Below are 21,201 nucleotides of genomic sequence, written 5' to 3' on the forward strand. Positions count from 1 at the left end.
ATGAAAGATGTTATATTCTGTGAGAATAATGAAACTACAAGATAAGGTTATATTATTCCTTTGGGAATGAAATAATATCTGTAGATTCCTCCAAATTTTCAGTTTTCTCTAACTCTATTCTGTTTAAGTTACTACTGTGCAATTTTTTACCCAGTCATAAGAAATGTCCTTATTTCTATGAAAAGTATCTATCAGCGTCAATGCACCGTAAAATAATTTGTAGAATAATTAGTACGCCACCCATTTTTGACACAACTGATGATGGCTCTTCTAGGCGGGCAACAAACTCTCAGATTTTCAATGTTACAAATAAATTGTTAATATGAAGAAGCACAACTTAGAGTATTGAAGCTGTTCTAGGATATAATTAAAAAAGGAGAAGATTCTTCCAACGAGATAAGAGAGAATACATAAATTGCTAGAACTTAAATGTTTTATTTTCAGCCACATTTTTCACATTTACAGTAAAATCTCAAATGCAATAAATTAAATAAATAATGAGCAAATGTACAAAAGGTTTATTTACAACAACTTTAAAAGAGGAGGTATCATGAGAATCAGTCTTTTCACCCGAAGTTGACCAAAACTCAACTCGTATCCATTAATTTTATTTTAAGTCATTTTTACTTCAACTTTTACTTCATCTGGAATTCCTTATTTCGTTCTTAAACTTATATAATTTGCATACAATTATTTAAAATCAATAAAAAAATTAATACCTCCGTCTCTAAAAAAAAAAACGAAGAAAGCCTCTTTTTAAGGATTTACAATTTTTGACAAAATTCAGTTTTGAAAATATCTAGTGAAATATTGAACTATTTTTAGAGTCTCTGTCATAAATTTGTGCTTTTAGGCAATTTCAGAACCACTCCGCTGGTGGGAAGAGCGGTACAAGGACATTAAGCAGATTATTTTTTATTCTTCCTGATAATCTCTTCGCTAAAAAAGTACTTTATTAATCGTGTGTTTAAAAATCACAGTTATAAATACTGCGAGTAAAAATCAGTCAACTTCAGGGAAACAGCACTCTGATCATAACCTATGGGTGCTAGGTTAAAGACGATCTCTTACTTTACAAATTATTGAATTTTGGTAAATCTTTACACTAGAGCTTTCTTTGGGAACAACATTGAACTAACTTTGGAATCCATCATGAACCACCAAAGTTTCAAGGATAGAGCAATCACAAGGGTCGAAATTTTAGGAAGCAGTTTCAAGAGGTAAAGAGGCTGAATACAAATCAGTATGCCCAATTTTTTCCAAAAAATATGTCGAGTTTCTAAGTCAAAAGCCCGCTCTAAAAACTTTGCATGTTGAAATGATTAAAACAGTCGAAAATTAAGTATAAAATAAAATTTGAGCTTTTTCTGTATTATTAACTATTTTTTCTGACGTGGTGATAATTAAATAGTAAATATTTCACTTAGAAGATAACTGCGAGCTTTTCAATGCTGGAGTTACACAACTAAGAGCCAAAATTCAGACTTCATCTCTCAGGTGGTAAAATTAAAATCGAGACCCTTGTGCTGGAGACCGTAGAAAGTTTACCCGTTAGTATTTGGTTGAACTGGAGGAGCTGGCGCCGATGGTCGAGTAGGCGTTATATGCTACTTGGTGAGGGTCGTATACCCTCGAGTATTGGTTGTTGCTAGCGGAGGGGGCAGGCTCCCAAGACGAGGGGGCCTGGTCGTAAGAGGAACTGGAGCCAGCCGGTGAGGAGGAGGCAGGCGATCCGTAGGAATTCGAGGGCGGCGCCCCGTACGAATTCATCGGAGCCGTTGGCGGGGGCCCGTAGGCGCTCGAGGGGGGCCCGTAGGCGGATGAGGGCGCTGGCTCTACTGACATGGCGCCCATTCCGGGAGGCATCATCATCCCTGTGAAAAAATGGAGAATTATCAATCCGGCGAGTCGGAATAGGCTCGTAAAGCCCAATTCTCACTTTCAAACTTTTTATTCGACTCTTGAATGCAACTTGTCGTGATGAAAAATTGGATAGTGTGATGCTGCGAAAAAACAACGCTTTGATGAAAAATTGAATGGAAATTTGAATGCGATGGCACATTCAACTTTTTGTTTTTCGGCGGTCTGTTTTCGTTGCTCAAGTCTTCAACTTTTGGCGGTGCAAATTGGATGGAAAGTTGACCGGAGAGTAATGGAATCAAATTTTTTTGCGTTGACCTTTCCGTCCAACTTTTCGCTCAATTATGTTGGATGAAAAGTTTGATAGTGTGAATTGGGCTTAACGGAATTTTTGTTTGAGAAATATTTAGCCAGAAATCAAATGACTCAAACACACGCAGAAAAATTGAGTAGTTCTTACCATAAAAAGGAGAGATGGCAATCGAGCCACAAGCCAAGAAAAAAAGAAATTACACATATTTATGAAACACAAATTTTTGAATACACATTTTTTTTGGCTTGTAGCTCGATTATCATCTTTCTTTCTTATTTGATAGCTTAGCCAGCCAATTGGCATTCAAATTGGATCTTACCATACTTCAACTTGAGTTTTTACGCAATAGTGGGATTTGATAATTTCCACCTAAACTGTTATTATAGTAACGAGAGTTTAGTTGAGAAAGCAAAATTGAACATAGCTACTCAATAGGGTGGCTCGTTGTTGCACCCTTCCGTAACTAAAAAAACGGGTAGTGAAAAGTTGGTGCCCCCCAACCGTCCTGATAAAAAAACCTTTCTACGGATTTTAAAAATATTGATATTTATAGGTCCCACAAGAGTGCCCCTCGCCCCTGTTTTGGCACATTTTTCAGTATCGATTGGCATAGTAGATTCTTCAATTTCGTAAAAGGAAAAGGACAGTATATTTGCGAAAATTCCATGTATTCAAAGGAAAGAAATGTATTCAAAGGAAACCGTACCTAAATTTAATTATGAGATTTATAATGCTAACTCAAAGTTCAAGTCCACATGTCAAATCATTCTTACCGTGTTTTTTACAAAGCTGCATGAAGAGGAAGACTCCGACTAGAAGAATTGCTACTTTGCTGAGCACGAGGGCTTTCATAGCTTTCATACCAACCATCATCATGATGACAGGAGTGATCATTTTCGACATCATCTTCATCATCATGAGAAACGGCATAACCATCTTGTGCTGCATGTCCTCGCGAGCTGAAACAATTACAAACCCAGTAACTCTTCAGTGTCACTACATTTTTATACCGTTCCACGAAAGGGCAACCCTTTCTCCACAGACTCAAGAATTGAAATAAAAGGGGTACGACTTGCAGCCTTTGAAATCTCCTTACATTGAACATTCTCAACCTTAAAGCAATTTTGTCCGATTATGAAGTGGGTGCTCAATTTGGAGCAAGTAACGTCTGACCGATTATTAAAAGATCATTTACCTATGAAACATATCCAAAAGGATCAAATTTCTAGAGGTTACATTTGCTTTTCCATTTCATATTTGGAAACCAGGACGAGATCTCTAAAATAGATAGCCTCCGGAACTAATCATTCTTGAATCGATATCTACCTATACAACGCAAATGTTAATTCGGCATAAGTGGAATATTTTGAATATTCTTTTGTTTTTAATGCAGAAAAATGTATCATCTTTTCAGAATATTCTCAAAAAACTTCTTTTTCAACTTTATTGAATTCTCGTTCGTCCTCACACGCACTAAAGATCATCCCGAAAAGGACTTGCAACAATTTTACTGTTATCAGTTATAGGCAAAATTAAACATTTTAAATTGAATTAACACGTTCTAACTTTAAAAAAATTGTTGACTGCTTCTCCAGCAGTCAAATTATGTGCTCCCCTCTGCATGCCCACTCAGGAAATGTTGATCTTGTCCTCAAATTTTCCAACCAAGCACTACCGTCCGTCCCGCAGAAATCATTCCCAAAATGTTTGCAGTCTCAGAACTCTGTTTTGTCGCGATAGTTTCCTTACACAAATTCAAAATTGAAAATTGCCTCCCTGCTTTCAAAGTTCAAAGCTTTTTAAGAAAATCGGCTAAAGAGGAAAAATAAATCATGTCCACTTTAATCCCACTAACGAGGCGACGACGCGACGGGAGAAAATCCTGTCGAAGGACACAAGTATTTCACTTCGAGTTGAATTTTTCAAAAGTGAAATAATTCTGTATAATTGAAGAAAATTTGGATATTGACACGAAATGGCAAGATACTCCCACCACGGCTTACATACTAACTGGGATTATTCTTCTTAAAGACATTGTAATACTTTAAACCTTCAAAATGCAAAAAAAGAAGCCAACTAATGGGGACTAAGCCTTAAGCTCTGCCATTAATTAATACGTCTATGAGAGCAAGCGTATATCAGCCGTTGTAATGAGCTCAAGAACGAAGTATATACCAGGATTGCGTTCGGTGAACTTATGAATGCAATTTCCTCGAGCCCAATGAGTAGCGGAACTAATTTAATCGAGAAATCAGCGTCAAACTCATCATTGATCTGAAGAGCTCTTGTACACACACAAAGGCTTTCTTTCATATCATTCCAAGCTTTAAAATGTGCCCCATTATTAAAATGCATCGTGGACAAACACATACACAAGCTAACTTGCATTTTAGTTAAGATGAATGCGCTAACGGCAAGATATGAAGTATTACAACGTCTTTGGTTATTTTGCAGAAGACGAAATGAGGGGCTTGGAGGACAAGGCGCGTAAGTGCAGTTTTTGAAAAAATTGAGATAATCAAGAAGTCAACTAAAACTTGTTTGAAAGCATATTCTGTGAAAAATTCACAACTAAAATCCAACTTTAAGGCATCCAAAAAAGAGTTTACACTTCCTTTCCGCCATAAGGCTCGATGTAAATTTGAAACTTCAAACACGCATTTCTCGAAATGGCAAAAACTTCACTTATGCGCCTTGTCCTCCAAGCCCCTGAAATATCAAACACTTGAACATACCTTGAGAAATAGCTCGGCTTTCGTTTTCGCTGGGAGGCGGGAACTCGACGTCGAAGTCGGTGAGCGCCCTGGAGGCGGGCTTGAAGACGAGGGTGGCCCTCTGGAAGAACAAGTCGGGCATGTGGAGTTTGAAGTCGTGCGAGGTGATGTACTTCTTCACCCTGTGGACGATGGCGCTGTCGAGTTCCTCGTCGGAAACCTCGTCCTCCGCCTCGAGCGACCTCTTCCCGCCGTTCAGACTGACGTCCAGGTAGTCGAGGACCCTGATCTTGAGACACCGCACCACACTCTGATCGCCGGCGAGGCAATCGTTGACCACCGCGTTCACGAGTTCGTCCCCGGAGCCGATGTAGCGGCCGCCGCCGGAGGTCGGGATGCTGTTGTCGAGCTCCGAGCCCAGACACAGCCCCAGGAAACCGAGGATCACGAGTCGTCTCATCTTCGTCTGATCGGTCAGTCGTCAGTGCGCCATTTGTCGCGGCTCGAATTATAGTGAATGACCTCTGGTCACTGGGGAAGGGTTTTATACGACGAGGCGTTTTGACTCTCGGGAGCAGCGGCCCGGCCCGGCCTGGGGTGGAATATTAATCGTGGGTGCTCGCGCGCGCGCGGCCCACTTCGCCGGCGCACGTACCCGCATTGTGTTTCACCCGGCGTAGCGCCCCGGTGCCGCTACCGGTGCGCGGTGTCTCCCCGGCTTCCGATTCTACTCACCGTAAGGTCCGGTTCGAAAATGCAAGTATCCAAGTCTTTCGTCGCCCCAAAGGAGAGGAGGGCGAGGGCGAGGGGGAGGAGGAGGGGAGGAGGGCGGACTTTTGGCGGGACTCGACCTTATGATTTTGGAGTACAACCAACCTGAGCCACGCTGAGCTTACACACTTTCACTTCATCTGTTGATTCTATCGATGGGAATGGCTTAGTCAGTCAGAAGCCAACCAAAGAGCCTTGCAAAAAGTTGCCTCTTTTCTCGGGATATGGACCTCTAGGTAAGGTTCACTGGAAAAAGAACACATTGAATCTAGATTCCAGACTCTTGAAAACATTGACAAGAAAAAGGACTCTTGATTCAATCAGATTTAAGCTAAAATCAAAAGGAAATCCGCTCAAATTAAGAAGCTTGGTTCTTGATTTAAGCTAAAATCGGATTGAATCAAGAGTATATTTTCTTGTCGATGTTTTTAAGAGTCTGGACTCTTGATCCAATGTGTTTTTTTCCAGTGTTAAGAACGAAGCATCGCAGAACTAGAGATTTCATTGAAATTTTTCGCAAAACACAATGAGCATACTTATAATATTTAGCTCAAGATTTTGCTTTTGGTGATACGGAAATCCGATTAATTTTAAATGTTAAAAAAAATAACATCTTGAGCACAAATCCAAGCATTTTTAAATGCTAAATGAAATATAATTTGCAATACTGTATCACCAAAAACATTTGTAATCACTGGTGGCGGTAACTACCTTGCGGACAAAGTCCAAACAGAGCAGCAATGGATTCAGGCTGAAGCTTCAACTAGGGACTTGTATCATCAATCATCATAAGGTTTCATTTTGGCCACGTTTCAAAAAAGTTTCCAGGTTTCCCGGCGAGGGGCAATGGGAGTCTCATTTTTTAATGGATCATTATTCGCATCCATACATTTACACACCAAAAAAAAAAAAAAAAAAAAAAAAAAAAAAAAAAAAAAAAAACCAATCTTTTCAGGAGTTTAAAGACTGGAAACTCAAAAACTTCAAGAATTGGTAGTTTTCTTTTTTATGCACGAAGACTTATACCAATAATCGGAAACTTTGTATGAAGGTTTAACACTAATCACTACTTTTCTTTTTTAAAAAAAATCTCAATACATTCAATAAATTAAAAAAAAAAAAAAAAAAAAAAAAAAAAAAAAAATCTTTAGTTATGACCTTAAAATCTCAGTTTCCAGTTCCTACGAAGCTTTGTAGAAACTTTTTCTTTAAAGAACTCACAATAATTATTTGAATATCGACGGTGAAACTACCAAACCACGTATCTCGGTTTGCGACGTCGCAGACTTCCGGTCATACTTTATTTTTTAAATGAAAAACTACTTAACTTCCAGTCTTGAAAATTTCTGTGATTTTTCCTCTTTGTGCGGAGAAAATTCCGTGAAAATTTCAAGGAATGATATTGATTTGGTCTATTTCAAAAAAATAAAATGTGAGCGTAGATTTTTAAGCACCGCAAACGAGATACGTGGTTTGGTAGTTTCACCGTCGATATGCTCTGATTCGACCTTATGCTACACTACTTTTTGCAGAATAGCACATTATAGACAATTCGCAAACTCAGATTACGCAGTAAACAGGTAGCTTTCTCTTGTATTAGAAAACAAAAGTTGATTTCACGTCGCTGGATCAGATCCAATCTTCGCGTGAGCGTACACGTCAGTCCGTCCTTACTAAAATCAATTGAATTTCCATTGGACTCGACTGACTTTCCTTTAAAGTCACAAACGAAGAGTTTAAATCCACGTTGAAGATGGAATGGCAATATGTAAACGTAGCGCATTTATCTCCAGACTTCAAAGTATTTATTCGAAAATGTTGCAATTTTGGTGATAAACTGTAAAATAATGCATACTCAAACCAATCGCTTTTTCGTTTTTTCTTGGAAGACCGAGGAATATTTGCATTTGACTGAATGGGTCAGCTGCGCTGGTCACAGAATCGTGTTTTGATGCTTAAATCTTGTAGATCAGCTAAAATAAGATCCGTCCAAACAGCAATTCTCAAAGTTCAATAAGAACCGAGATATCGCAGTTTGAAAAAGTTGGTTTATGACGTCATCCACCGCGGTAGTGACACCCTTGGTTTCCTCGACCTTGCTCTCATCTGAGTAACGCACTGGAAAAAAAAAACATTAGATCTAGAGTCAAGACTCTTAAAAACAGCGACAAGAAAAAATACTCTTGATTCAATCAGATTTAAGCTTAAATCAAGATCTCAGCCTCTTAATTTGAGCGGATTTCCTTTTGATTTAAGCTTAAATCTGATTGAATCAAGAATATTTTTTCTTGTCAATGTTTTCAAGAGTCTAGACTCTAGATCCAATGTGGTTTTTTTCCATAGAGTACATAGAGTCGTAATGTAAATGGGAGAGCTGGCGCCATATTCTGCTCGACGAATTCCGAGCCCGGTGTGCGCCGAGTTCGGGTCGCTTTTTCGATACATTTTCGATCCAAAATGGCGGTGTGGAATACGTGTAATTCCTATCTCCTCTGTTGTTGTTGTTGTTTTCATCGGATGGCCGGGTACCCATGTATCGCAAACAATCGATTATGTATCGAAAAAGTGACCCGGCGTCACACAGGAGTCTCGGAATTCGGGACATGGAAAATGCTTAAAAGTGGCGCCAGCTCTCCCACTTACATTACGACTCTATGTACTCTATGTTTTTTTCCAGTGCAGGAGTAACACGTTGAGTAATCAGAACGAATGAGTGTTTCCCTGACTGATAAAAGCAAGGTGGAAGCAACCTAGGGTGTAGACGTTATAAACCGATTTTTTTCAAATCGCGATATTTCGGTTCATGTTGAACTTTGAAAGTTGCTGTTAGGGTAGATCTTATTATTCTTAGGTGATCTAAAAAATCAAGCATCAAAACACGATTCTATGACCAGCGCAACTGACCCATTGAATCTGATGTAACATGCAAAATGTTACTTTTTTGCTAGTCGTTTTATTCTGTGTACATTTGTACCGTCTTATGTATATCTTTTGATCAGAAAATGGTAAAATAGTGTTGAGTCCGCACCATTTTACAGGAAAAGCAAGACCAGAAAGTTCAAAATTTCAATCAGAGTAAAGGGGGTTGAGCTGTGATGAGTATACAAGACTAAGGGTGGGGAGTGTTCAGCTAAAGCAGATACATTGTTTTCTAGCATTGTGCTTTCGGCGCAAAATAGCGTGGACCCAGCACTGTTTCACTATTTTGTCACATACAGTTTCATACAGTTCGGGTCATAGTTTTAGCGTTATTTTCATTTGAGATAACATGTTATCGGGTTTTGTCTTTTAACCTCACCAGTTATCGATTGACAGTCTTTTTCAGCGACTGAAACGCAGCATCAAGAAAGTGAGCCGTAGATGTATGACAGCCCGTAGTTTATGGATGGTTTGATTCATTAATTTCAAAAACATACTATTGTATACCTATTATCTGCATAAGTTTCCTCAGCCTTACTACTTCCTATTGATTGATGAAAGAAAAGAAAAAACTTTCCATTAATTGCAAAAACATACTATTGTACCTATTATCTGCATAAGTTTCCTCAGCCTTACTACTTCCTATTGATTGATAAAAGAAAAGAAAAAAACTTTCCATTAATTGCAAAAACATACTATTGTACCTACTATCTGCATAAGTTTCCTCAGCCTTACTACTTCCTATTGTTTGATAAAAGAAAAGAAAAAAACTTTCCACTCGAAAATATTCAGAGGATCCGTATTCAGATTTCGAGAGTCGGCATAGCTTTCTGTTGTGGTGTGGGTCCTAATTTTAATTACCGATTTTTACAGTTAGGCCGATTCGGTTGACCCTAACCTTCATACCTCAAACGGATCCACGCCGGCCGCTGCCCCGTCATGAATATCAATCGATTGATCGGCAATAATCCATGATGCCTATTATAATCCTTATCTATCGGCTCAAATATGTACTTCACAATGAGCACGAGATGACCCGTTTCACTTTTTCGATCCCACTTTCTGAAGTCAGCTCTTAGGTGTGGGTGACAGTTCTGCCGTGCTTAGGAAAAACTCATGTATTTCTCACTTCAATACTGCTGCGGCGGCCGCGTTGACTTCCGACCGGGGAACTTCCCAGAAAAGCAATAAAAAAACAATTTAAAAAGCGGGTAACAAGGCTGAAATTTCACATACACAAAACCAAAACGTTTCGGCTGAAAATTCAGCTATCCTCAGTTGGATAAATCAAAATAAAAATGGTTACAAATCTAAAATAGTACCTGATAAGTACCTGATTTTATTTTGATTTATCCAACTGAGGATGGCTGAATTTTCAGCCGAAACGTTTTGGTTTTGTGTATGTGAAATTTTAGCCTTCTTACCCGCTTTTTAAATTGTTTTTTTTATTGTATATCTTGTCCCAAAAAAGCGCAGAATGACAGAAATAGAAGGAGAAGACTGCCGTGCTAAGGAAAAACGCCGTATGAACTTTCAGGCGTTCCCAAATTTCCTTTGATAAAACGCGAATTTCCTGGTAAACTTATGAATATTTTCCTCCCAATTTTTCAGATAATTGTGTTCGCAATTTCACTTAAAGATTCTGAAAATTTAAGGGCAAAATACTCTTAATTTTCCTCAAAAATAAACATTCTATCGAGGGAAATTGGGCAACTCTCGAATGTTCATACGGCGTTTTTCCTTAGCACGGCAGAGTTGACATTCAACTGTAACCGTAGAGTAATTTAAATGCTGTTTATTTGACGCTCAAATGCGGCTACTTTGGACAAATGCCGTTTTTTTGGTGACACGAACCCAATAAAAAATTGTAATCTACTTTTAAGTACTTGAAATTCAAAATCTGATTATATTATCTATTGACTGAAGTCTGACTGCCAAGCTTCTTGCATAATATAAAAAGTGTAAATTAAACTGAATATTTTCCCAAATTGGAAAGAGTTCTACGTTTGTCGAAAACATGTCTTAGTTAGCCATCAGTATTTTACGAAAATTAAAGACTATTAGATTTAGATTGGCGGAATACCTTTAGTGTCACAAGTAGAGACATAATATAACGCACGTTAATTATGCGCCACGAACATAAGTTTTACTTACTTTCATTTTTCATCAATCACTGAGAACTATTTAAACGAGTCTAACTATAGGTTTTGAAGGTTAATACTTTTCAAATTTTGTGAAAATATATATAAACTAACCTAAAAACTGTACCAATGTCCTTTATTGGAGCCGCATTGTTCTGGAAAAAATTGTGATGTCTACTTTTTTACCATGAAGAACATAATTTTCTCCCTATATATGCGCCTTATCAGTAATGCGCGCAAAACTGATCCAGCATTATTGCTACGTAAACAAAGATATCGGGTGCACCAAATCGGTAGATGGAGCTCTACCCAATTTGTATTTCAAATACGATGTTCACGCTCATTAATAAAGCTGAAACGAAGAATTTGAGCTATATTTTTTTATCATCAGCCAAACGCAGCCCATCAGGCACAATCTCCAAAATGAGATTTTTATAATGAGTGCAACTGATTTTTGGAATATATTCTCATTTATTTAACGGTTTCAATGGATAATGTAACTTTTGGTTTTATTCTAATTTTATTGATAACGATGGCTTAAACCGAAGAAAAATCTAAATTAAAGTTTTCATTGCGAGGCATTAGAAATTGAGGAATATTTTGTACTTTCCAATATTGTGATGGCATTTCAAAACTAATTTAGAAAAGCTAAGAAATTCACTTGCATATTTTTCATCATATTTTTCTTATGAAAAACGAACGTACGCAAGTTGCGTATGAGTTGACACACTGAAGGTTGAATATGATATACCTTGGAGCGCATGCGCAAAGCAGAGCTATCTTTGGTCAAGGCCTGCTACCATGAATGATGTATCCAAAAAGGTTACTAACATTTTCATTAAAAATTCTACAATGATACCTTAAGTCCTTGTTTAGTATTTAGGGGGGCTTCGTCACTAAAAAGCTCGAAGTCCAGTGCAAAATCACTGTCACGTAATTTGACATCGTTCTTTGTCTTTTATTCCTTTTTTCCTCCTTCTCCCAACAACTCAATTTGTAAAGAGACAAGGATCCAATGCAAAATTCCAGACAACTGCTGAGTGCTAAGAGGACTTTTTTAAAATGTTTGTTTATTTTAATTTTAAAATATCTGGATTTGTCCTTAAGTCTTGGTTTGAAACCAAGACTTAACCGAAGACCTTGAAGGTTTGACCTTGAAAACAGAAACATTTGAATAGCTATGGTGTTTGTTGAATTAGTGTGAACGATGCGGAATATACATTAATAACAAGAGATATAAGAGGAATTAATTTAATTACATAAATACATCAAACTATATTTGTTACATATGTATGCATTTAGGACCTTTTTCTGTCGATAAATTTGAATGCTCCACATCAAAGGAAGGATATGTTCCATTTTTATAGTTTTTGTATTTTCTTTCCTTTACTTAAATAAGACTTTAAATCTAGAATTGAAAATATTAAGTTCCTTTAAATATTTTCCAGGTTTTTCATTTCATTTTCTCCTATCAGTTTTTCAATATTTCATTTCTTTTTATAGCGCCAATTTTTGTCAACTTCTCTCTCGCACCCAATTAAAATAATTAAAGCATATTTCTAATGCACGAGTGGAAAAAGAACATAATTTGCTTAGGGAAATTTTCAGCTCCTGAAATTAGGTAAAAGTGGCTGCCATTAAAATTCTCTAAAGTCTTCAAATTGGTAGATTTCATAATTACCGAAAACCTGAACAATATTTCAGGGAGGGATTAATTTAATCACCTCGAAATTTTACTTGATTATGCAAATCTTTTATGTTTTAAAAGAAGAAATATTTTCAACAGGAATTATTTTGCAGCAAACTCTCATCAAATGAAAAAAAGAATATCTTGGACATCTTACGCACCACAGAAGGTGTCCATTTTGTTACCAATATCTCGCGTGGATCACAATGGATTCATTGAATTAATCCAATTCTAACTGAGATTTTACCGTTAATTGCATTTATTAGTTTAAATTTGAAATCGCTAAACATTCGAAGTATACTTTAGTTAAATTTTTTACGAAATAAATTTTGATACTTTTTGCCATAAATCATAGAATTCCATTGTGCTGAATTAATCTTGACAAATTCAGAGGCACTGTTAAAACACTGCCGGTGTTCGAAGAAAGAAGAATATTTTTGTGAAACCAAACTCTAATTATTCGCTGGACGTACTATAGTTCGTTATCAGTAACCGCCTCAAGCTACATTGTTTTTTTTTTTTTTTTTTTTTTTTTTTTTTTTTTTTTCGTAATCTGGAGGTCAGATCAAGGGCGCACTAACAAGTTGATTTTGGATATTTTGAACAAGTTTAATTCATTTTTTTGAGAAAACCTTTTCATGTTACTTCAATTCTTATCACCACTAGTTGTTCATTCTCAAATCAAATGGACCATGAATTAATATTTTATGAGCACTTTGAATAAAAGAAAAAAATATTTGCAGAAATGACGAATTTTACAAATTTTAAATTTTATTGCAATAAATTAATGTACAATAATATTACAGGACAAGTAAATAACACAGAATGTCGCCGGTCTTTGGTCAGGAATTGTCGAGCCGTCGGTGGCGTCGCGTCGATACGGTGAGTCGAAGAAACAAGAGGAAATAAATTAAATGTCTTTGTACAAAGTTTTGGTAAAATCAGTCACAGGGCCCAATGTGGGTACAAATCTTCCTATCCCGCCGTTTAGGAGGTTCTGAAACAAACAAAACACACAGAATACATAAAAATCTTATTCAAAACCTTACATTGAAATACTTTCACTCCGGTGTTAGGGCAGCTGTTTCAGAAGTGGGTTCAGTAAGATTTCTTCACTTTTTCAATGGGTATTAAGCTGGTCTCCAATGGTTTTTTCTTCAACTTGCAAGAGAAGGGATTGGTTTGATCAGCAGAGTTGTATTTTATCAAGCAAAGAAGAGAGAGAGTTCAGACAATTGTAGCACATTCTCTTGAATTTACTAAAATTGCTTAATACAAGAAAATTACATTTTTAGGCCCTTTGGAGAGGGTGCAGGCCCTGTCCTTCGATTTCGAGAAAAAACAAAAGGAAAGAAAAAATTTTCATTGAGCTTGAATTCCAGGTTTAAACACCTTTAAATTTCCCGTTCTTTAGCTATACCTTTCCCCCTTAGAAAAACCCGTATTGTAATTAGGACCCCGCCATTTCAAAACCCGCGCGATGACAGTGTTTTTAAAAGCGCACATCTTCTTCTTTTCTTTTAAAATACCTAATATATGTACAGTATTAATATTTACACAATTATGTTCATTTAAAATTCATAAGTTTTTGGTGGGAGGAAGAAACTATACGCTATTCTGAAGGAGTTTTTAGATAATTATTAACATTTTTACAACACTGTAATCGCGCTGGTTCCTATTTATTAAATGCGATCCATCTATGGACGACCCTTTACATAATACTCCTGAAATGATGTTGACTTACATCTCCTACGCGAGAGAGCGTTGTAGGCGTTGAAAGCTAGATCCTGAGCATCCGGGGAGGAAGCATCGGCTGCGGTCAGGGGTTGTTCGAGTTCCTCTGGGGTGAGGAAGAGATTCCGGGCGGCGGCGTAGTGGTCAGCCCACGGGTGAGCGGTCAGCTGAGGGATGGCGTTGTCGGCAGCGATCTTCTTACACAACTGGAAGATGGCCAGCGCCACGGACACGACGAAGGAGAAGAAGGACAGCTGGAGGGCGTTCCACGCCTTCAGACCCAGGACTCCGATCGCCAGAGGGATGAGGGTGAGAGCCTTCAGAAGGATGAAGACAAGGATTGGGATCAGGATTTTCTTCAGCTTGCTCTTCCGCCCTGCGAATACAAAAGATTTTGTAACATTGAAAAGGGTTTAAGGTTAGTTGTTTCCAAAATTTGCACAATGCCGCACAGTACCACACACGTAGAAAAGGTCGGACATGATATTCTTGACTAAAATTTCAAATTTTAATGTTTATTCCGTCTTAGATTAAATTCCAATGGACACTTCTGAGGGGTACTTCTAATTTTCTTCAGCTTGCTCGCACAGTACCACAAACGTAGAAAAGGTCGGACATGATATTCTTGACTAAAATTTCAAATTTTAATGTTTATTCCGTCTTAGATTAAATTCCAATGGACACTTCTGAGGGGTACTTCTAATTTTCTTCAGCTTGCTCTTCCACCCTACGAAATATAAAATTTTGTAACTTTGTAAAGCGCTTGGAATTAGTAGTTTTCAAAGTTTACACAACGCCGCACAATGGAACAAATTTAGAAGAGGTCCGACATGAAATTGTTGGCTATTTCTATTTTTCATGTTTATTCTGTCACAATTTCAATTTCAATGGGTATTTTTGAAGGTAAATTTCACGAAAAAGCCAATGGAACCACTTTTAAAAATTTTTGTTTCATAGTTTCGAAAATAAAAGTTTTCAAAGTTGTCAAATTTTGTACGACTTCTTCCAAGGACTCGGTCCAGTGTGCGCCGACGAGTGATGACTCCAATTTTCTCGAAGTCGCGATTTGTCATTCTCTCACATTGAAATTATTTCAAAAGGGTTAGTTCTTCCAACTTAAAGGTCATGAAAGGACATAAATGGAGAATTTCTTAATTGTGATGAATTTTTTTTCGTTTTTTCACGAATTGCTCTTGATCCTACAAGACAGGTGTGTACCACGTTCTATGAACTTTGTTCTATAACGAGAGGACGATATATTAATTTTCAGAGAAAGACACCGTTATACGGAGTATATTTTTGCCCATGAATTGCCTTCGCCTAACTAACTACTGCTGCCTTTTGTTATAGCCATGCAAGAATTATTTTTCATTCTGAAAAGTATTTGTGTTCAAAATAAAAATTTGAGTATCCATCCATATTTAAACCAGATCAACGTGCCAAAAATGTAAAACACATTGATGATTTTCATGCCTTTACGTTAAAAACGAACAAACGATTATGAATCTGTGAGGCTGCAAAGCCTAGTTTTAAATTTTAGGCACACCTGACAAAGTTTTAGAGCTGATTCTACGGGTAAGGATTCTCTTCAGATGGCTTAACTGAACCGTTGATAGAGCTAATATGTCGCAGCCAAATTTATGAGTCACCTCTACCTAAATTTATCGAATAATATTGCAATGAAATATATTTGTGGAACCGCCTGTTCCCTAGCCTTTAATGTTTATCTCTACCGTGCTGAGAAAAACCGCGTGCAAAGAATGACTAGCCAAATATTGCAGACATTTCTCCACTTAACATATTCACTTGCGAGAAACGTTATGAGAATTCCTCCCCGAAAGTTTTATAGACCTTCAATCAAGTTATTGTTAAAATTTTCAGAAAAATTGGAAGGAAAATATATCACAATTTTCAAGAAAATATAGGGTATATCGAATGAAATTTGACAACATCTAAAGGCTCTTACGGCGTATATCATGGGCATAACAGATCTGGACTGCATTTTGCAATAAAGAACTACTATTTCTGGCTAAGTTTAGAAAGAACGCAACGTGTTTAAGTATCATTAGGTTCCCTATGCATAGAGGTGTGTTTACAGATGATCCAGAAATTTTAGTTCCTAATTTCAAAATGAAGTCCGTCTAGACTCCATCATTTTGCACATACCGCAGATTTTACCACTCTTGATATCCTCGGAACTTGTTTTTCTTTTTCCAAAATAAAGAAAAAAGAAAAAGTAACCATTTAAAAGATGCAATCCTAAGAACTATAGTAAATATTACTAAGAAAAAGTGAAGGAAGTTCGAACTGACGTTTAATAATACCTCGGTCGGTTCCCAAGGCTGAGTTTTCCTCCGACGGGAGTTTCACGCTGAGGTTCAACTCGTCCTTGTCCAGATTCCTCGGTGAGAAGGTGAGCACTGTTCCTTTGAAGAGCGAGCCAGGGACTTGCACCTCTACATCGTGGTTCTGGATGTAGCTCTCGATTTGGTCGCTGAAGCCTCGGGACTCGGTCTCGGATGTGCTGTCACTCCCGCCGTTCTTCACAATTTTAATGTCATCGCCCACCTAATAAGACAGATCAGTGATGTTTTACTCAGAGCAAATGCACTGAAAAAAAAATCTTGGTGTATTTACTGAGAAAAGGGTAAAATTACCAAGAATTCAGGGTTCTATTTGAACCCAGTTTTTTCTTGGTAAAATTACCATTTATGGATTGGTAATTTTACCGAGAAATCTCGGTAAAATTATTGACTTTCTCGGTAATTTTACTGGACCCCGGTAAAAACGCCAATATCTTTTATCGACTGTGGTAGAATTAGGTACCGAGATAAAATGGCAAAGTTACCGGGAATTGATCACCAATAAAAGTGGTATTCTTACCTGAAAAAACAGTAAAAATACCGGTTTTTAGGTAAGCTTAACAGTCTGTCTTGGTAAAATTACCAATAATTGGTAAAGAAAGTGGGATGGTAAAGGTACCAACAGACCGTGGTAAAAACGCCGAGAAGTTTTTTCAGTGTGTTTGTGTAATTTCAATGTAACCATTGAACTGGATGAGCTTCTTTATAAAAAAAAATATCGCAAGTTCGTAGTTCACATATCGATGGCCAAAATGCGAAATCACGTATCTCCATCGCGGTGTTTGAAAATCGCCGTTCTTTAGTTACTTTAACGAAGAGGGCCCAGTCAGGTTTCTAGCTTGAAATGTATACTGAATATTCTGCTGACAGAGAAAAAAAATCTACGAAGTTTGCATTACATGTGAGGATGGTCGCTTTCAATTTATTTCCACACTAGCATCAACCACCGAGTAATATTTGATCCAAGGGGCTCTCAAAACTTGAAGAGTCGTCTGATCTCCTGAATTGTGATTTGAAATCCACCTGAATTGTTATCTCGATGGCTAAAGTGTGAAACCACACATCTTCGTTTGCGACGTTGCAGACTTCCGCTCATGCTTTATTTTATCTTCGGCTAACTAGTCAACGTAATTTCTTGAAAGTATCCTCGATTTTTCTTCTCGGGTAGCAGAATACTCCACAAAACTTTCAAGTTGTATATTTGAATTGTTTCACTTTACAAAAACAAGATGAGAGCAAAGATTTTGAAAAACCGTAATGGATATACGTAGTTTCACACTTGAGCCATCGATCTTACACCATGTCTCTCCCAAGTAGCATAGTGCAACGAAAATATTGAAATCAAATTGCGATTTGATTTCAATAAACTTGTAATTTTTGTACCATTAAATTGCAATATTTTTACATCATTTAGTCGATCTATGCCGATTTTGAAGAATCAACAAGGTGAGCTCCATGGGTCAGAAAGATAGGCAATAGGCAATGCAACGAAAAATTGCAAATTATTTCAATTTTACTGAAATGAGTTTCAATAAGTGGGGAAGGAGCTAGGGCCGTTCAAGTAGGAGCTGGGCAATATACACAATACTCAGTGGAATTGCAATATTTTTACTATGCAATTGCTACTTATTGAAATCGGTGCCACTTGGGCTCAATGATACTTGGACCATATTTTGCAATAAGGAACCACTATTTCTGGCTCATTTTAGAAACAACATATATGCCGTCGAGTTCCCTATGCAGATAGGTTCTTTTATGGAGGAGTCAAAGATAGTGGTTCCTTATTGCAAAGTGTAATCCACTTGATTAAAAATGAACACTTACTTTGAATGAGTCCTTCCTGAGGGCCTGGTCGAGGAGCCCGAGGACCTTGAACTTGATGCACGACACCCCGTCATTCTCCCGAGCGCACTCTAACCTCAAATCCTCGACGACGGCGTCCATGGGGGTCCCGCTCCAGACGGAGTTGCTCTGGGGGGCAGAGGGGAAGCCTTGCGCCGCCACGACCCCCAAACATAGGACCACCCAGCAGAAGCCTTTACGCACCGACATCGCGACAAAATCCAAAAGCCCTGCCTAACGTCAAAACACTGAATGAGTTCACCGCTGGGCGCGGGGGTTTTATAAGTGTTCGATTTAGTGCTCGGCGCTCCGCCCACCCGGCCCCCGGGCGCCTCCGCCTGAATCCCAATGAATCTGCAATTCCCGCACGTTGTGACCCACAATGCACCGCCGCCAGACGGACCCGCCGCTCGCCACCGGACGCGCGAGAAGGGGAAAGTTTTGGCACTGACCGTTGCGTTGTGCTTTTGGTTTTGGTTTTAATTGAGCCGCCGCTCCGTGAATTTGAATTCCGTCGCGCCGAACGGACAGCGACCGCGACCGTGGGGTGAAATGGGACCTCCAGCAAGGTCGCCGACGTAGGGTCGCTTCACGGCTGCCGAGACATTACCTTCCTTGGGGTACACTGGAAAAAAAACCACATTGGATCTAGAGTCCAGACTCATAAAAACATCGACAAGAAAAACATACCCTTGATTCAATCAGATTTAAGCTTAAATCAAGAACCGAGGCTCTTAATTTGAGCGGATTTTCTTTTAATTTAAGCTTAAATCTGATTGAATCAAGAGTGTTTTTTCTTGTCAATGTTTTCAAGAGTCTGGACTCTAGATCCAATGTGTTTTTTTGCCAGTGAATTTATTACTTTCTTAAAGGAAAGCAAATCGACATCCCTCCTTGAAGTTTTCGCAGAATTTTCTTCGCACAGAGAAGAAAAATCACGGCAGTTTTTAAGCAGTACCGTTGAGTGGTTTTCCATTTTAAAAAATAAAGTATGACAGGAAGTCTGCGACGTTGCAAACCGAGATACGTGGTTGCGGACTTTCACCGTCGAAATGTCGAAGACATCCAAAAGCGCAAATCGTCAATTCGTACTTTTTGATAGTGGCTCGTTCGCGCAAATGATAGTATGGTTTTGGGGCGTCAGAGAGGCACAGAAAGAAAGGAGAAAAAAATAAGAGGTCAATGTCTGGGCTAACCTGACACAAGATTAGGTTGGGTTAGGTTAGGTTGGTTTCCACGTTTGCGCTTTTGGACGAGTATTTAAGTTTGAATGTTGAGCTTTCGGGCACTAGCGCTTTTACATTGTATCCCGCAAATGTATACGTGGTATGATTGGTATGGTCATGTTCAGAGAATGATAGGAGACAGATTGTCGAAGGTGGTCTTGGATTGGGTCCCTCCTGGGAGAAGGCGCAGAGGGCGCCCATAAAGCAGGTGGAGGGATCAAAGAAAAATGTCAAGGTACTCGACTCTTGAAGGGTTGTGGTTCTGTAAGGACAATGGCGGTTAGGTGTCGTAAAACGCCAGGGACACACCTATAGAGCGACATGTGTATTGTATATGCAGATCGCAAATGTTCGACTCGGTGAAACAACTTGAGTCTATAAGGGAGTTACGTTGCAATCTGTTGCTACGACGAAAACAGGAGTTGCTTCTTGATCCCTCAAAAACCACGAGGGGTCATCCAAAAATGATATTAGGTACTTTTATTGACAAGAGTAGTCTGAACGTACCTTTTTTATTTATTTATTCATTTATTTTTTTAATTTTTACTTTGATGTGCTTTTACCCAAGGTGGTGTCTAAAAATGAGCCCGAGTCCTATCTTTTGGTCCAGCATGCGAGAGAATATGGCTGGAGGTACCCATTGAGTGTTAAAAATGATACTAGAGGTACATACCTGCTAGGTGTATGGTTCCGGAGGATGAGGAGGGTTAAAAAATTTTAAAAATCAGCTGAAGTTATTATATTGAATGACCCCTAATTAGTTTACTGGCAAAGTTTGTAATTAACCTTAAAATTTGCGTGGAAAATTCATCCTCTCTTTAGCTTTTCACCTTTATACGTAAATCTTTCAAAATATGAACCTGGTAACACAAAAATATGAGTGACCATTGTTCGAGGACTTGGCTCCAAACTGCCACCCTGCAAAGGAGCCCCAGCCTCTAAAATGGAAACTCATTTTTAAGATACTTCCTTTCATCAACCACCCATTGTTTCTTAATTTGCTGATTGCGTTTGATAAGAAAACATTTTTTGGGGAAGAGGGGGAGGGTGGTTAAGGCGCATAAAAAAATAGAGGCTATTTTAAGCTGTAAATAGCTTTTGAATTTGAAGAGGAGTTTTTACTCCTCTCATCATCAACTGACCCATTGATCAAAATGCTAGGAGAAACGAGTGTGCATCAAGTAAATTGAAAAAAATAAATTTATTATATGTAAAAATCATTAAAAAGTATTGTGCCAGACAATAATGAAACATGCAGGAGAAAAACACAACCTTCGTCGAGTTATATTGATGAAAGAATTTCACGCGTCTGTCATTTTCCGAAGAGTATGACTATGCATAAAATCTAATTCGCTTTAAAATCATTGAATTAAAATTATTTCTGAATCCGTACATCCGCGTGTTACGGGATTAAATCCTTATTGGTGGTTAAATTATCGGAAACAGCCTTCCTCATTTGTACTGAAATGAGCATGTACGTTGATGTGATACCGAGTACCTGAAATCAAAAAAGACTTTGAAAAGAAGGATTTTGAAACTATTTTAATTTCATTCGCTGCGCACAGACTTAGTGGGTACAAGTCTATACAGGAAAACATTCTCCCCAAGAATCTAGTGAGCGGCTCTAAAAT

At 38.1% G+C, this 21,201-nt stretch overlaps 2 protein-coding genes across 3 annotated transcripts; both read right to left on the reverse strand.

Moving 5' to 3' along the window:
- Positions 1-415: 415 nt before the first annotated feature.
- Positions 416-6,470, reverse strand: Osi20 (DUF1676 domain-containing protein Osi20). The gene is made up of 3 exons (XM_019054223.2): positions 4,909-6,470; positions 2,947-3,132; positions 416-1,874 (listed from the first exon to the last, which is right to left on the reverse strand). Exons 1-3 carry the CDS (start codon positions 5,345-5,347, stop codon positions 1,552-1,554), a joined length of 948 nt encoding a protein of 315 aa, XP_018909768.2. The 5' UTR covers positions 5,348-6,470; the 3' UTR covers positions 416-1,551.
- A 6,688-nt stretch (positions 6,471-13,158) lies between these two features.
- Osi19 (DUF1676 domain-containing protein Osi19) lies at positions 13,159-18,863 on the reverse strand. Of its 2 annotated transcripts, none has more exons than XM_019054227.2 (4): positions 18,327-18,863; positions 16,452-16,707; positions 14,150-14,515; positions 13,159-13,402 (listed from the first exon to the last, which is right to left on the reverse strand). In XM_019054227.2, coding segments are annotated over exons 1-4 (852 nt in total). In that variant the 5' UTR covers positions 18,555-18,863; the 3' UTR covers positions 13,159-13,400. The 2 variants fall into 2 exon arrangements, with proteins under 2 accessions (XP_018909772.2, XP_018909773.2); XM_019054228.2 differs by having other exon boundaries at positions 16,464-16,707; positions 18,327-18,855.
- Positions 18,864-21,201: the final 2,338 nt, after the last annotated feature.

The sequence above is a fragment of the Bemisia tabaci genome, chromosome 4, assembly GCF_918797505.1.
Source record: "Bemisia tabaci chromosome 4, PGI_BMITA_v3".
Lineage (NCBI taxonomy): Eukaryota > Metazoa > Arthropoda > Insecta > Hemiptera > Aleyrodidae > Bemisia > Bemisia tabaci.